This window comes from Epinephelus lanceolatus, chromosome 14, assembly GCF_041903045.1.
Source record: "Epinephelus lanceolatus isolate andai-2023 chromosome 14, ASM4190304v1, whole genome shotgun sequence".
In the NCBI taxonomy this organism is placed as follows: Eukaryota; Metazoa; Chordata; class Actinopteri; order Perciformes; family Serranidae; genus Epinephelus; species Epinephelus lanceolatus.
This window is the reverse complement of record NC_135747.1, coordinates 8,452,803-8,467,532: the sequence shown is the minus strand read 5'-3', so window position 1 is coordinate 8,467,532 and position 14,730 is coordinate 8,452,803. Positions and strand designations below refer to the sequence as shown.

The following is a 14,730-nucleotide window of genomic DNA, read 5'->3' as shown; positions in this document are numbered from 1 at the left end:
GGGAGTATCAGGAATGTAATGAGACTTTTTGGGTACGTTCCACAAAGGAAAAGTTACATAATTTGAGGATTTTATCAGATTATTAAGTCATTTTACACATGGTGTTCTTTAAAGTTGAATACAAAACATATTTTACAGCCAATTTTAACCTGAGAAGTAAGACTGACAGTCCTTGCTGTATAAGAAAAGGCATCACACCCGCCTGACCTGGGAGTTTGACATACAGTAAAATATATGTAATGATAGAGTACTACAACAAATTGCACAGGAATAACACAAAGCTTTGAAACAATCACATAAATGCATAACAATGCCATGTAACTTAAGTTGTACACAATGTAGAATGAAAAATTTGACATGCTTTGTAAGTTGCTGGTTAGTGTCAGATTTCACATAATCTTTGAAGGTGCAGTATGAGATTCTGGAGAAAGATTTTAGATTAATTCCCAGGTCATCAAATACCAACACTTTGGCCCAATTCCATTCCTTATTTTTACCCCCGTTGCGAGTGCGCCTTTGCATTTCTGCCTTTTTGCCGTACAGTTACAAGGGGGTAGTGATGTAATAAAAACAAGTGTCATGCACAAATCAGCTATAACAAGGTAATGATGGCTAGCTACCGAGACATCAGCATACTACTAGCATTTTTTGCATGATGTTTTGCTGAAAGAAGGACCACAATAGCCAGAGCCTACATTGAAATTATATTAAACTAATATAATAGTGTTTATTGGAATATTAAATCTTAAAGAAAATACAGTTATGGGTTTTGTTTTGTAATTAAGCAGCCATCTTACTGATGATTTTTTAACAGTTGAGTGTGTTTGAAAAAACTCTGGTGTGACTGACATCCCCTGCAGGTTAATGTGACAGAACAATGCTTAGTTTTTGTTTGAGCTGGTAGGTGGTAACAACTGTAAATGTGAAAACTTCAACACAAAGAAGCAGCAGCTATTAAAGAAGGGGGATAATGCAGCTAAATACCAAATGTAAAGGAATAACAGTTCAGTTCATTAAGCTATTTGCAAAAGATTTTATATTTATATGTAAAAAATGCTCCCTCATCTGAACCTATGAACTAAAACTCTTACAAAACACTTTTTTTTTTTTAATTCTTCCAGTAAACCTGTGAATTAAAGGTCACTGTCAAACAGCTGTGGGAAAGTCAGCACTATGGTGGGAACCTCTTTATTGGCTTTCATCAACACACATGCTCTCGATACAATGACCAATGGATTAAAAACTTTATTTAAAAAAATGCTCACCTAAAACATAATTTTTAACTATTTTTTCGGTAAACTCTCTCTTTTGATGTGGCTTTCCAGACCGTTGAGATCGTAACACTGCTTATCCAACACTCCTTTATAAACCTCAAAGTGATGGTTCAAATCTTTCTGTGAGTGGATTTTATATTTGGTCCCTAAGGCCCCGTCTGCAGAGGCAGTCCCATAGAAGACACGACCTATCCGGGAGTGTACAAGTGCCATGGCACACATAACACAAGGTTCTCGGGTCACGTAAAGGTCATACCCAGTGCATATGTACGGTTGAGAGCCCACCTCTGCATCAGGAATGCTTTGAAGGGTGTCTGAGTTTGGTGAAGTAAATCGGCATGCAGAGTATCTGTCAAAAGAATAACATCCTCCCCCTTGGCTCCGAGCCACGAGGTCAATGCAGACCATGACTGCGTGATGAAGAGGATGGTCACCTCTGCAGTCATGGCCTACTGCAATGATTTTTTCCGTTGCTGGGTCGACCACCACAGCCCCCACTGCCTCCATTCCTAACTCATTCCCTGCAGTAGCAGCAGTCAAAGCAGACATCATGTACATTTGCATACTGGCTTTCTGAGGCGGACTGAATAGCTCTCCTCGCAGGGCGACAGTCACCTGTTTGTCCTCATGAAAGGAGGTGGGCCAGTGTTTGCTCGCGAGCTCAAACTGGGGTCGAGTCAAGGGGGGATGTGCAGGGACCTTTACTACAAAAGGCTCACCTAATCCATCACATCTGACTCCACCTGAGGGGAGCAGAGAGTCAATGCTGACCACCTTCACATCTGGTGCCTCACTGACGAGGCACACGAGGACTTCCAGAGGATGAGGGCTGCCTTTCTCCTTCACTGCCCGCACCCTCTTGATGTGCTGGAGGCCATTCAGTGGGTAGAGGCTGCTCAGCTCGCGGATAAGTCGAGATGTCTCTTTCTTGTTGACAATGGGTGCAGCGAATGCCTCTATCAGCTTGACGTCTTGTGACTGCTCATCTGACAGTACAGGATAAGCAACCCAGGAGTCAGTGTCACATACAGAGCCTTTCCAGCGTTTCGTCTGTGGTTCCATTGTTTTCGTGTTCCCCTGTGAAATATGATTTCACACCAGAGTGAAACGATGTCAGTGTATTTTCAGGACAGAGCACATGAGGCAAAGACTTTCAGTTGTGCAGGACAGAAACTAAGCTCAGTCTATATGATGCAACAGCCCAAAATACCTGCTGCTTTGCATTATTATAGAAATGTATATATTTTTAGCAAAGTCAAGCTGTCAGGAGATGTATAGGTAGATTTTCTATTTCAAAACATTGAGATCCAACTTCAAAGATAACAGTGAACTTGTAATTAACTATATACTCTGTTTAAAGTGACACACAAGATTTAGTATTTAATACATTTTTAGTTTCTGATAGTATATTATTCAGGCATGAAGTATAGCACGAGTTTTTTGAACATGTTTTTCTGACCTCTACAATAAAATGCAACATTTTGTATCCATGTGAGGTGAAATGTGGATTTGAATTACAGTACCTGCATGCTTAGTGTTAAAGTAAAGTAGATTTATAGAAGAGCCCAATCGATACTGGATTTTTGTGGCCAATATTGACATTTATGCCCAAGAGTTTTAAAAAATAAATCTTATAATATACTGGCCATTAAGAAACCCTAAATTTGGTTATTAAAGAGTTGTGACCAACATATGTATTCAGCAAGGCAACTGAGAGTTGAAAAACATAATTGTCTTTGGCATTTCTGTACACCATAACTTTTGGGCACCCCTGGTCAAAATTTTGTTTACTGTGACTAGTTAAGTGAGTAGAAAATGAACTGATTTCCAAAAAGCATGAATTTGGCAGTGAGGACACAGGAAAGGTTTTCTTCTGATGACTCTTCCATGAAGGTCATAATTGTAGAGGTGTCACTGCACAGTAGAACAGTGCACCACCATACCAGAGTCTGATAAATCTTCCTGCAGGTCTTTTGCAGTCAAACAGGGGTTTTGATTTGCCTTTCCTAACAATTCTATGAGCAGCTCTGTCAGAAAGTTTTCTTGTTCTTCTAGACCTCAACTTGACCTCCACAGTTCCTGTTAACTGCCATTTCTTAATTACATTATGAAGTGAGGAAACAGCTACCTGAAAACACTTTGCTATTTTCTTATAGCCTTCTCCTGCTTCGTGGGCATCAATTATTTTAGTTTTCAGAGTGCTAGGCAGCTGTTTAGAGGAGCCCATGGCTGTTGATTGTTGGGACAAGGTTTTGGGAGTCAGAATATTTATAAAGCTTTGAAATTTGCATCACCTGGCCTTTTCTAATGATGACTGTGAACAAGCCATAGTCCTAATTGGTTGGACTTGTTTGGAGCTGTTAAATAAATTCATAAATAAACAATGCATACACAAAACAAGACCAATAATAACTTTATATCCACTCTATGTATATAGTGCTCAGACATGAAGCTGATGAATCAACAAAAACTCATTCCAATTTAATTATCAAATAATGACTACAATCATTCCTCTGAAAAATTATAAACAAATTTAAGACACCTTCAAATACTTAATATAGGCCTATGAATCCATAACTTAAGGGTCCAGTGTGTAACATTTAGGGGGGAGTTAGTGGCATCTAGTGGTGAAGACTGCAGATGGCAACCAGCCTACACTTATCATGGTTAGAATTCTTTCAATGTTCTTTGTTCAGGAGGTTTTTAGCGTGTGCCAAATTATCCGCAGAGGTCTCTTCCTCTCCAAAACAAACAGACCAGGTGATTTATACTGCTAAAACACCAAATGATGCAGTTTCTTGTTACAAATCAGTGTTGCTTCTACACTGTTTGGCACATCACAGACATGCTACTAGCACAGCACCTGCTAATGTGTGCTCACTTGTTTTCCCTGTTGATTTTACATGTGCTCACCTTATTTCTGATCCAGATGTTCAGGAAGTTTTTACTGCAAGCTGAATTATCCGCAGAGGTCTCTTCCACTCCAAAACAAACAGACCTGGTGATTTAAACCAGTAAAAACACTGAATAAAGTAGTTTTGTGATTAAAAAAAAAGAAAAGTTTTTCCAATACTGCATGTTGCTGAGGTGCTGCTAATTACGGTGATGGACCAGAAAACAACAAAATACAAATGGTCCTATCTAAAGCCAGTGTTTGGTTTATCTATTCTGGGCTACTGTAGAAACACTGCAGTGCAACATGACAGACTCCATGGACAAGGACCCGCTCTCTATGTAGGTTTAAACGGCTCATTCTAAGGTGATGAATACACTAGGAAAAACATACTTATTATATTACATTCAATTTCTGCCGATATATCCCCCTAAATCCTACACAGTGGACCTAAAAACAATTTCTAGTTGGAACCCTCTGAGTATTGTCAAATTTGATAATGTCCAGCAGTGAGATCACTTGAGGCAGCACAGATATTTCACAAAGCAGGAGGTGATCCTTTATAGACACATGCGAAATATACTTTATAAAGCAGCCTGAATACCATTTTGTTATTATGCTGGATGTTGTCAGTGGCAAATACAGCATGTATTGCCATATCAAACAATAGGTCAACATGCATTCTGTCTTCATTTCCTCCCCAGCATAAGCTTTGTCTTCAAAACTTTGGGCACATGTCGTATGGTCAGTGACACTCTGGTGCCTCGGGTCAATGTCTCTCCTGGCAAGGCCCCAGCGGCAGACAGGTTCACCACCTTGTCGGTTAGCATGTCCTGGCCACGGGGCAGGATGCCATGAAGGAGACGCTGGTACATTTCATCCTGCAGGATCAGAAGACTGCGCGGCTTCACCAGCAGGGAAAAGAGAAAGCGGTTTTCCTCTGTCTGTGGCACATCATCTTCCTGGCTGCTGACAGGCGTGTAGAAGTCCAGGAGGGTGTGAGAGCCCAGGCTGATGGTGGTGACAGTAGGGTGGTACAGGGGGCCGTCTTCATGAGGCATAATCCCTTCCCCTTGTTTATACTCATTCACCAACACATGATTGGCTGTTTTTCCACTGAATGCACCTAGAGAGGAAATTTTCTCACAGTATGTCTGGAGCCAGTCAGGAATCTTTTCTGCTAGCATGCCTTTGGGACACGGTAACCCTCCCCAGTTCTGAAGCCTTCTGCCTGACAGCTGGGTCCATTTAGTTTTGGGAGACTTGTACACCTGTTGCAGAAGGTAGGACTCTTCATTTTCCGATATGAAATCTGGGATGTAATACACTGTTGGAGGGGCATCATTTACGACAAACTGCTTCAATTCTTCCAAAATACAAGCTGGGTGTTCCATGCCTCCTTTAGAAAAGTCAACATGAAATGCTTGTTAAAACCCAACTCAAAAAAGTGCTAAAGCTAACCTCCACAGAGAGTTAGGTGTACGACAACCATGTTTGATAACAACTGTAAAACTGACTGACTCTACATCTAAACAATTAACTGTTAAACATACAGGTTAGGTAATCTAATTAACAAGTTAATAATAAAAAATCTGCTAGTGTTATCTGCTAGCAGCAGGACGTCCCTTATCATGCTGGGAGCATTAACAACTTTCTGCTCCTTCCAACCCCTTGTGTATACTGTATGCCAACAAACCAAAAAATAGGTCAAACAGATTGTATGATCTATTACAAGTTCACTGACACATATGAAAAGGGTACTGGTTTGTTCCTTTGTCATAAAAGGGATAGCTATTTTTGAAGTGGGGTTGTATGAGGTACTTATGGCCAGTGTATTACATACACCCCCACTTTGGAGGCTTAAGTTCAACACAGAGGCTAAGCAATATACTGCTGAGGATAAGGGCTAGCAACGCAACATATTTTAGCCACGTAAAAAAGTCCCACCTGAAAAAATTAATATATAAATGTATGCTATATTGAGAGTATTTTCACAGGACAAGCCTGTTCCAACAGGAAGCCATTAGTGGCTTCATTTCCCCATCTTTGCTCTATCAAAGCCACCAGACTGATGGTCTAATGTGGCTTTGAACAGTTTGTGACTTTGGCGATTAAAAGGGTTTGTTCAGATTCACCAAAGTCACACAATAACACAAACAAACTAACTGCTAGTAACAGAGCAGCAGCGCCTGTGTTCGGCAATGTTAAATCACTGTTTTTCTTGATGGAGTCTGGCTTTAAAGACAGCATTACAATGACATATTTTTACCTTTGGAAATAAACTAATAAGTATATTTTTAGGTGGGACTGATTTAAGGTGGCTAGAATTCTTTTTGTCGCTGACTCCTCCACAGCAGTTGATTGCTAAGCTTCTATGTTGAACTCCAGCCTGCTTCTCCAAACTGGGGGCGTGCTGACTGACATGGACTGTTTGTAATATACTATCTTTGAAAATCTGAACTGTCCCTGTAAACACTCCAGTCTGCAAGAGAAAATTCACAAATGGTTACATCACATACAAATGTATGTAATGTTGCCTTAAATGTTGTGTTACTTAGGAACTTTCTGGTGGTAGAAATGGTTTTGACTCTGCTCCTAGTCTAAAACAATACCAAAAATAAGCGTTAAACAGATGGATTGAATGGTGAGTCTTTCTGTTAATCCTTTAAATAACCATTGCCCAATGATGCCTCGACATAACGTTACAAGAAAAATGTCAACATGCTACGCTGTATTTCAACTGTACCTAAGATTATATTATTTTGCCTTTATACAACACTGATTGTTTTAGCAAATGTCTCAGCAACTCTGCCAGCTTTGTCAACAATACACTACTTTGTTCCTGAGTTAGGGACTTGTCAGAGGTATTGGGTGTGACTTTATTTTATTTTATTTTATTTAATCTTGAGCCCCCCTGAACAAACAAACATTTTTCCTTGAGCCTCCCTGAGTGACTGGAGGAAAATTCATGACCTTGCCTCCACCATAAATTAGATATTAGATCGTTTTAAACCTAGTCTTTGATGACTGAAAGTTAAAGGTGAAGTCAAAATCCTGGAGTTGAAAAAAGCCTCGGTTTTTCCCTCTTGTCGTGCATGTTGGTTAGTTAGTACAAAAGGTTTATTAGTGGCCAAATTTTAATTGAAATGTAGAATAAAGCGATTTTGATGAACAATCACTACTTTAAGATCAGATCTGGTTATGTTTTTTTATGATGGAAGCATTTGTTGCACCTGAGGTTTCCAAGGACTGTTGGAAATTTAAAAATTCAATGATAATTTGCAAATGTGAAGATTGCTCTTTTTGGAGCATATTGTACCCCGTTGTAAACTGCCCACTTGTGGCCCTCCTATCGGAAGACCAACATGCAAAGACTTAATGAGGCCTTAATGGAGGACTGCTTCTTAAGCTTCCACAATGGTGCAATGCCAGCCAAATGTTTGTAAATGTTGATGTGCCTACCTGCCCTGGTTTCATACAAAATCTTATATATCGATATATGTGCAGGCCCTTTGTCTATAGACGGAATCGCCTTGTTGTTGGCATTTACTTCCGGGTAGAAAACCAACGCGTCAGTTTAATGAAGACGAGCGAGAGGTAAGCTATATATATCATTGTTTAGAATAATTTGATGTTTGTAAAGTCTATAAAACAAATGATTGAACAAACATTACTACTTCTGTGTGCATGTTTTTGTAATTAGTCATGGTTATCGTAGATTAGCTGAGCTAACGGTTAACTCGTATTTATGAGGTAGTTATAAATATCCATTTATTGGACAGGAGGAAGCTTAGCAGGGTCAGTAAACCACCCATCACTGATATTATAGGGATCTGGAAGTGGCATGATGGCATCTCCAACATGGAGCTGCAATTTCTCTTTATAAAGATTATAATCTGATGTGTCTAAACCAACAGCATAGGTGGACAACTGACTCATCTTTCCTTTGCTCTTGATGGTCCTGCCTGTCTTGTGCATCTTGTTATTTACTCCTGCTTCTTCTCACCCTCCTCATCTCTGCCTCTTCTTATTTACTCCTGCCTCTTATTTAAATATTGTCTCTTCTTATAATTCTTATTTATCCCTTCTTCCTCTCATCTTCTTACTCCTGCCTCTTATTTACTCAAGCTTCTTCTCATCTTCCTCCTCTCTGCCTGTCTTACCCTGGTTCAATACTTTTTCTGTAGAGGTGAATAACGTGAAAATCATGAATGAAAAACTGTTCAACAATCGCCATTTCCAACATTTTGTTTATTAAAGCAGATCGTCAACATCAACACACCACTTGTTACATTGCTGGCTAGAGGCTGGTTTGCGAGGCTACTGGCACTACTGTGTAGCTAACTTTGACAGCTAACCGTTAGCTCAGCTAATCTACGATAACCATGACTAATTACAAAAACACGCACACAGAAGTAGTAATGTTTGTTCAATCATTGATTTTATTCTAAACGATGATATATATAGCTTACCTCTCGTTCGTCTCGTTCATCTTCATTCAACTGACGCGCCGGTTTTCTACCCGGAAGTAAATGTAAACAACAAGGCGATTCCGTCTATAATGTCTTATATCGTATTTTTGTACATAGACGATTGTCTGTTTTTTTGTGTGGTACACTTTCTCTGTGTCCTTAATAAAGTAATTATTATATTGTTATTTTTTCTGATTTTACAGTTTCTGGCTATGATAAATGCTGTAGGTGTGGAAGGCATATTTTCTTTAAAAATCAACTGTAAAATAAACACAAAATACAACCATTCAAATCTGTGTGCGCCTGCTCTGAACCTCACCAACGTTTACAAAGTTACTTAACATTCCTGCCCTTTTTTTGCACCACCCCCTCTCCCCATGAGTAACGAACAGTCCCTTGTCGTGCGGTTTTTATCACAAGTTCCGCATTTCTGGTGCTCGTGAAGGCAACACAACCCACTATGTGGGACAGGCAAAGACGGTGGGACAGGCTCTTAAAATGTTAAACAGCGCCATTTTTGTAACACACAGCACAGCCCGCTACCCACAGAAACATAAAAACGGACACGTTTTACATTTGAAGTGACACAACATCAAATTTACCTTTTTGCGACATCCAAAGTTTGATTAAAAAAAACACTGTTTGGTCAGAAAGCTCAGTCAACCGCTCGACTCCATGCTTACAGTATTGTGCAGCTGACTAAAATGTCCCCTAAATGGAAGCGTATCAGTTTTGAACCGATGCTTCATTCTCTGAATGATTTTGTCAAATTGTAAGGTATTCGAAAGTATAAAAACGACAGGTAAATTATGATTTTTCCCCAATATTTTTGTTGGTGTCTAACTTTGATGTGTGTGCTTAATCTAAATTCACAAACTTGCCGGTGCACGGAATTATTTACATGTGACGCAGGCACACGGCTGTAGGGCGGTAAAGGAGAAGTACGTGTGTCTACTGCTTTGGTTCGTTACCCTAAAGCCGAATGTGATGCTGTCTTCATTCTTTTTTCATTTACGAGTTTAAAATTCAATGGGAAACGAGGTGTGGTCACCCTCAGTTATTAAACAGTTATTCTAACTCATAGTTAGTTAGCATTAAGGGTCACGACCATGTTCCCTACAAAAGTAAAAATTCTGCACAGGCTGCTACAGTTTAGACACACATTTTGGTGCTCTCCCTCATTTGGAAAAGCACCTTGCTCCAGACTGGTTTTGGGCATTGAGACGAGCTGTGATGACACTGGAGCTGCTGTGCTGGACGAGACAGGTGAAATACTGGGAGAGTCTCTACATTCACAGAAAGAAGTTCACCTGAGGTGGGTGTCAGAGCTGTATTCAGTTAGCAGGGTCATTGCTTCAGGGCTTTTGCTTTGACATATCTCCTTCCCCCCCCTTGAATGCTGCAGGACAGGTGGCATCATCCCCACAGTGGCACAGCAGCTCCACAAAGAAAACATAGAGCGTGTGGTCCAGGAGGCTTTAGGGAGGAGCAACGTGGACCCAAGCCTCCTCACAGCTGTGGCAACCACTGTGAAGCCAGGCTTGGCCCTAAGCTTGGGTATAGGTCTTGACTTCAGTAAGAGGTTTGTGAGGCAGCACAACAAGCCCTTCATTCCCATCCACCACATGGAGGCTCATGCCCTGACCGTCAGGATGATCCAACCTGTTGCCTTCCCCTTCCTGGTCCTGCTAATTTCTGGTGGTCACTCACTTCTTGCTGTAGCTCGAGGAGTCGACGATTTTCTGCTTTTGGGTCACAGTCTGGATGAAGCTCCAGGGGATACACTGGATAAAGTAAGGTCTTAATAGTGATGTATGTCTGCTGTTAGTGGTCATGCTATTCCATTTGTGATCGTAAACAAATAAAATATTGTCTTTTTTGGATTCACAGGTGGCAAGACGTTTGTCCCTCATAAAACACCCACAGTGCTCCACACTAAGTGGAGGGCAAGCTATAGAGCTTCTGGCAAAGACTGGCGACAGGACGAAATTCCCTCTCAGGACACCTATGGGACAAACAAATGACTGCTGCTTTTCTTTTGCTGGGATACAGAATCAGGTTACCATGGTGATAAAGAAAAAAGAGGCAGAGGAAGGTATGAGGACCCACAAGGTCCATCGCCCGATCAGATTCATAGACCTCTCTTTACAGAAATTTGACTTGTCCAACACAGGTGTATTTGTGCGATCATTAATGTTATGACGAGTTAAATGTCTGCTGTAAAACACATCTAAGAATTGTATTCTTTTTGAAAATGTAAAAAATGAAACAAAGCAAGAAAAAGTACATTGATGAAAAATACAAAATAAATAGAGGTTTGACAGGTTTATGTGTAAAACTGGCAGTGTGGGAAAATTATTTTTTTAATTTTCATTTGCACACCAGAAACAAATGAGAAACATTCATAAAGAGAAACTCTGTGGTTTGCGACATTGTTACTAGTTCCTATTACTAGTTGTTACAGCTTTACAGAAACTGTGTGGGAACCATAGACTGTATGGTGGGAACGTAACATATCAATAAATTATACTTACTGGAATTTTTTTTCTTTCTCTGCAGGTATACAACAGGGAACGCTGTTGTCATGTGTGAATGACATTGCAGCAGCTACACAGCACACAGTTGCCTCCCACCTTGCAAAGCGCACCCATCGTGCCATCTTGTTCTGTAAGGCAAACAATCTGCTGCCGTCAAGCAGTCCCACCTTGGTGAGTGCATTACTTCCCCTTTTATTTTATTTAATTAATGAAAATAACATTGCAATTACTGATTGGTCATTGGAGAACAGGCGATTGTAAATTACATGTTAACCTTCTAACCTTCTTCCTTAATTAGAAGATTGATAGTAGAAACACCAACACTGTTACTGGCCTTGGATCTTATTTTACATGTGCTCCCACTGTTAGACATGGGACAATATGAAAATTTCATGTCACAATTATCCTGGCTAAAATAATTGCAATTTACAGTATTATCCCAGTTATCATTAAAATATCCTTAAAACTCTTAAAATGGCACTAAAACATACTGGAATCACTTTGCCTTATATTTGTTAAGAAACAAATATTTTTATAGTATCTCAGAGGATACACATCTTTTCTCTCATAAACATCCTTTTTGGTGAAAAACAACCTGAAAAAGCTAGGTCTTTCAACTATTTGAAATGGCATCATATATGTTGATGTGAAATATGCCAATAATCGGTAAGGATCTTTTGCCTTTTTTGAGGATGGTGTGCATGCAGCATGTTATTACAGTCTCTTTTGTTGTTGGTTGCCCAGCAGTCTCTTTGGATGCTGCTGGGCGCGATATTCCAGATTATCCCCACAATCGAAATTCACCATGATCAATTTATTGTGAATGTTTTTTTGTCGCAATCCACGATAAATCGTATATCATCCCATTTCTACTCAGCAAACTGAACTTACATGTGTGTACAGAAATGCTGAAGGAGCCTTACAACTTACTAATACATGCTTGTAATTCAAATTAAAGAGAAACCATGCAGGATTTTCCTTAAAAAACAATGTATAGACTCATACTGAAGTAATCCCTCTCAATCCTCGCTGATGACCCACTCACAGTGTATGATGGTGTATTTACCTGCAGAGACTTTGCCCTCTGACAGATTTTTTTATTTTCTGTGTTCAGGGACGTTTATGGGTGTGTACCTCCACAGCACTCAGATGAGGTCAGGCTTTATGATTAAAGGTAGCGACCAGGTGCCAGACTGTAAGCAGCAGTATTCAAGAGACAACAGTGCTAAAAAAGACAAACATATCAAGGTGAAACACCAAACGAGAGGAAATCTGGGGTTGGCTTTTATTTTAGCTTTTGCTGACAATCATTTTTGCAGTTACCGTCAATCCTGCATAGTTTACCTTTAAGGCTAGCAACAAATGCACTGTTTATCCTGTTATAGTAATGTTTGCTTAAAACTTAAGTGAAAATCAAAAACCCTTTTTTGAAAATAAAATAATATTTTAGATGCAGATTTAGGTCTTATAGTGGTGTTGGAATTGAGAGCCACACACAGGGTAGAGGTGTTGGAAAGTACTGAAAGATGGACGCACATTGTTAGTTTCGGTCTTGTCATGGGATTTGATGACAACAAGAAAAGTTCAGAATAACAATTAGAGAACTCTGTGAATATAGATTTGAGGACTTCATCATTAACTCTCCTGTAACAGGTGCTGTCTGGGGGAGTTGCAAGCAATCAGTACATCCGCAAGGTTTTGACCATCATCACTGACACGACAGGACTACGCCTGATCTGTCCGCCAGCCAAATTCTGCACTGACAATGGAGTGATGATTGCATGGTGTGTATAGTGACATTCAGTAAAGCTTTGACAGTGAATCCGATTGGATGATTTCTCCCTCTGTAGGTAGAGTTCAGTCAATCTGAGACAAACTTACCATTTTCTTTTTAAACCAGGAACGGTGTTGAACGGCTGAGAGAAGGGAAAGGGATTCTGTCTCCAGATGTGGATATCCGCTATGAACCAAGGTAAGTCAAACCTGAACCAAAGATATCATTTACAATTTCAACTGAAAATACCAATTTTACCATTGGCTCACATAAATGTTGTATTCCAGGGCACAGCTGGGTGTTGATATGACAGCAGAGGTAAAGGCAGCAGCGATCAGGTTGCCGTCAGTCAACCTGAAGATCCCCAGCTGACACACTGTTGGCTTTGTTCTGAGCAAAAAAAGTATTTTGTCACTCCTACATTTTCCCAGTTCAGATACATACTGTGTATATACTGTGTATGTATAAGCACATTAAACAGCTATTTATTAATAAACTTTTAAAAATGTCAGTTGATTTAACAACAAAAAAAAAATCCCCTACATTACTAACTGAAAATATAAATTCCATCAAAGTGACAGTTTTTACTTTTCAGTGACCTGATTTTTAAACATTAAAGCCATCATTCAACAACACGTACAGTATTTGAACACCTTGAGGACATCTCTCTGCCTCTCCCTCTATGTATTATTTTGTCATATGGATTAGTGTAATTTCATTTTGTTAATCTGTCCATCCAGGGAGAGGGATCCCTCCTCAGTTGCTCCTCTTAAGGTTTCTTCCATTTATTTTTCTCAGTTAAAGGTTTTTTTGGGGAAAGTTTTTCCTTATCCGCTGTGAGAGTCCAGTGACAGTGGGTGTCATATGTTGTAAAACCTTCTTAGACAAATTATGATATGTGATACTGGAATATACAGTACAAGCCAAAAGTTTGGACACACCTTCTCATTCAATGCGTTTTCTTTATTTTCATGACTATTTACATTGTAGATTCTCACTGAAGGCATCAAAACTATGAATGAACACGTGGAGTTATATACTTTACAAAAAAAGGTGAAATAACTGAAAACATGTTTTATATTCTAGTTTCTTCAAAATAGCCACCCTTTGCTCTGATTACTGCTTTGCACACTCTTGGCATTCTCTCCATGAGCTTCAAGAGGTAGTCACCTGAAATGGTTTTCCAACAGTCTTGAAGGAGTTCCCAGAGGTGTTTAGCACTTGTTGGCCCCTTTGCCTTCACTCTGCGGTCCAGCTCACCCCAAACCATCTGGATTGGGTTCAGGTCCGGTGACTGTGGAGGCCAGGTCATCTGCCGCAGCACTCCATCACTCTCCTTCTTGGTCAAATAGCCCTTACACAGCCTGGAGGTGTGTTTGGGGTCATTGTCCTGTTGAAAAATAAATGATCGTCCAACTAAACGCAAACCGGATGGGATGGCATGTCGCTGCAGGATGCTGTGGTAGCCATGCTGGTTCAGTGTGCCTTCAATTTTGAATAAATCCCCAACAGTGTCACCAGCAAAATACCCCCACACCATCACACCTCCTCCTCCACGCTTCACAGTGGGAACCAGGCATGTGGAATCCATCCGTTCACCTTTTCTGCGTCTCACAAAGACACGGCGGTTGGAACCAAAGATCTCAAATTTGGACTCATCAGACCAAAGCACAGATTTCCACTGGTCTAATGTCCATTCCTTGTGTTTCTTGGCCCAAACAAATCTCTTCTGCTTGTTGCCTCTCCTTAGCAGTGGTTTCCTAGCAGCTATTTGACCATG

At 40.1% G+C, this 14,730-nt stretch overlaps 3 protein-coding genes across 4 annotated transcripts; 1 reads left to right on the top strand and 2 right to left on the bottom strand.

Moving 5' to 3' along the window:
• Positions 1–48: 48 nt before the first annotated feature.
• adat3 (adenosine deaminase tRNA specific 3) lies at positions 49–9,377 on the bottom strand. 2 transcript variants are annotated; one of them, XM_033617770.2, is made up of 3 exons: positions 9,242–9,296; positions 4,188–4,272; positions 52–2,351 (listed from the first exon to the last, which is right to left on the bottom strand). In XM_033617770.2, exon 3 carries the CDS (start codon positions 2,334–2,336, stop codon positions 1,284–1,286), a length of 1,053 nt encoding a protein of 350 aa, XP_033473661.1. In that variant the 5' UTR covers positions 2,337–2,351; positions 4,188–4,272; positions 9,242–9,296; the 3' UTR covers positions 52–1,283. The 2 variants fall into 2 exon arrangements, with proteins under 2 accessions (XP_033473662.1, XP_033473661.1); XM_033617771.2 differs by lacking the exon at positions 4,188–4,272 and having other exon boundaries at positions 49–2,351; positions 9,242–9,377.
• alkbh6 (alkB homolog 6) lies at positions 3,665–9,326 on the bottom strand. Its single transcript, XM_033617772.2, has 2 exons — positions 9,242–9,326; positions 3,665–5,566 (listed from the first exon to the last, which is right to left on the bottom strand). Exons 1-2 carry the CDS (start codon positions 9,252–9,254, stop codon positions 4,857–4,859), a joined length of 723 nt encoding a protein of 240 aa, XP_033473663.2. The 5' UTR covers positions 9,255–9,326; the 3' UTR covers positions 3,665–4,856.
• A 148-nt stretch (positions 9,378–9,525) lies between the features above and the next one.
• osgepl1 (O-sialoglycoprotein endopeptidase-like 1) lies at positions 9,526–13,527 on the top strand. Its single transcript, XM_033617119.2, has 7 exons — positions 9,526–9,954; positions 10,045–10,432; positions 10,530–10,734; positions 11,199–11,347; positions 12,830–12,960; positions 13,077–13,148; positions 13,238–13,527. Exons 1-7 carry the CDS (start codon positions 9,749–9,751, stop codon positions 13,320–13,322), a joined length of 1,236 nt encoding a protein of 411 aa, XP_033473010.2. The 5' UTR covers positions 9,526–9,748; the 3' UTR covers positions 13,323–13,527.
• The last annotated feature ends 1,203 nt before the right edge of the window (positions 13,528–14,730 follow it).

What these genes read in the sequence shown, in the direction of transcription:
- adat3 (XM_033617771.2), bottom strand. Translation starts at nt 2,336, where the DNA reads ATGGAACCACAGACGAAACGCTGGAAAGGCTCTGTATGTGACACTGAC.
- osgepl1 (XM_033617119.2), top strand. Translation starts at nt 9,749, where the DNA reads ATGTTCCCTACAAAAGTAAAAATTCTGCACAGGCTGCTACAGTTTAGA. An exon ending in CAGGGGATACACTGGATAAA is followed by an intron (nt 10,433 to 10,529) that starts GTAAGGTCTTAA and finishes TTGGATTCACAG; the next exon opens with GTGGCAAGACGTTTGTCCCT. An exon ending in AATGGAGTGATGATTGCATG is followed by an intron (nt 12,961 to 13,076) that starts GTGTGTATAGTG and finishes TTTTTAAACCAG; the next exon opens with GAACGGTGTTGAACGGCTGA.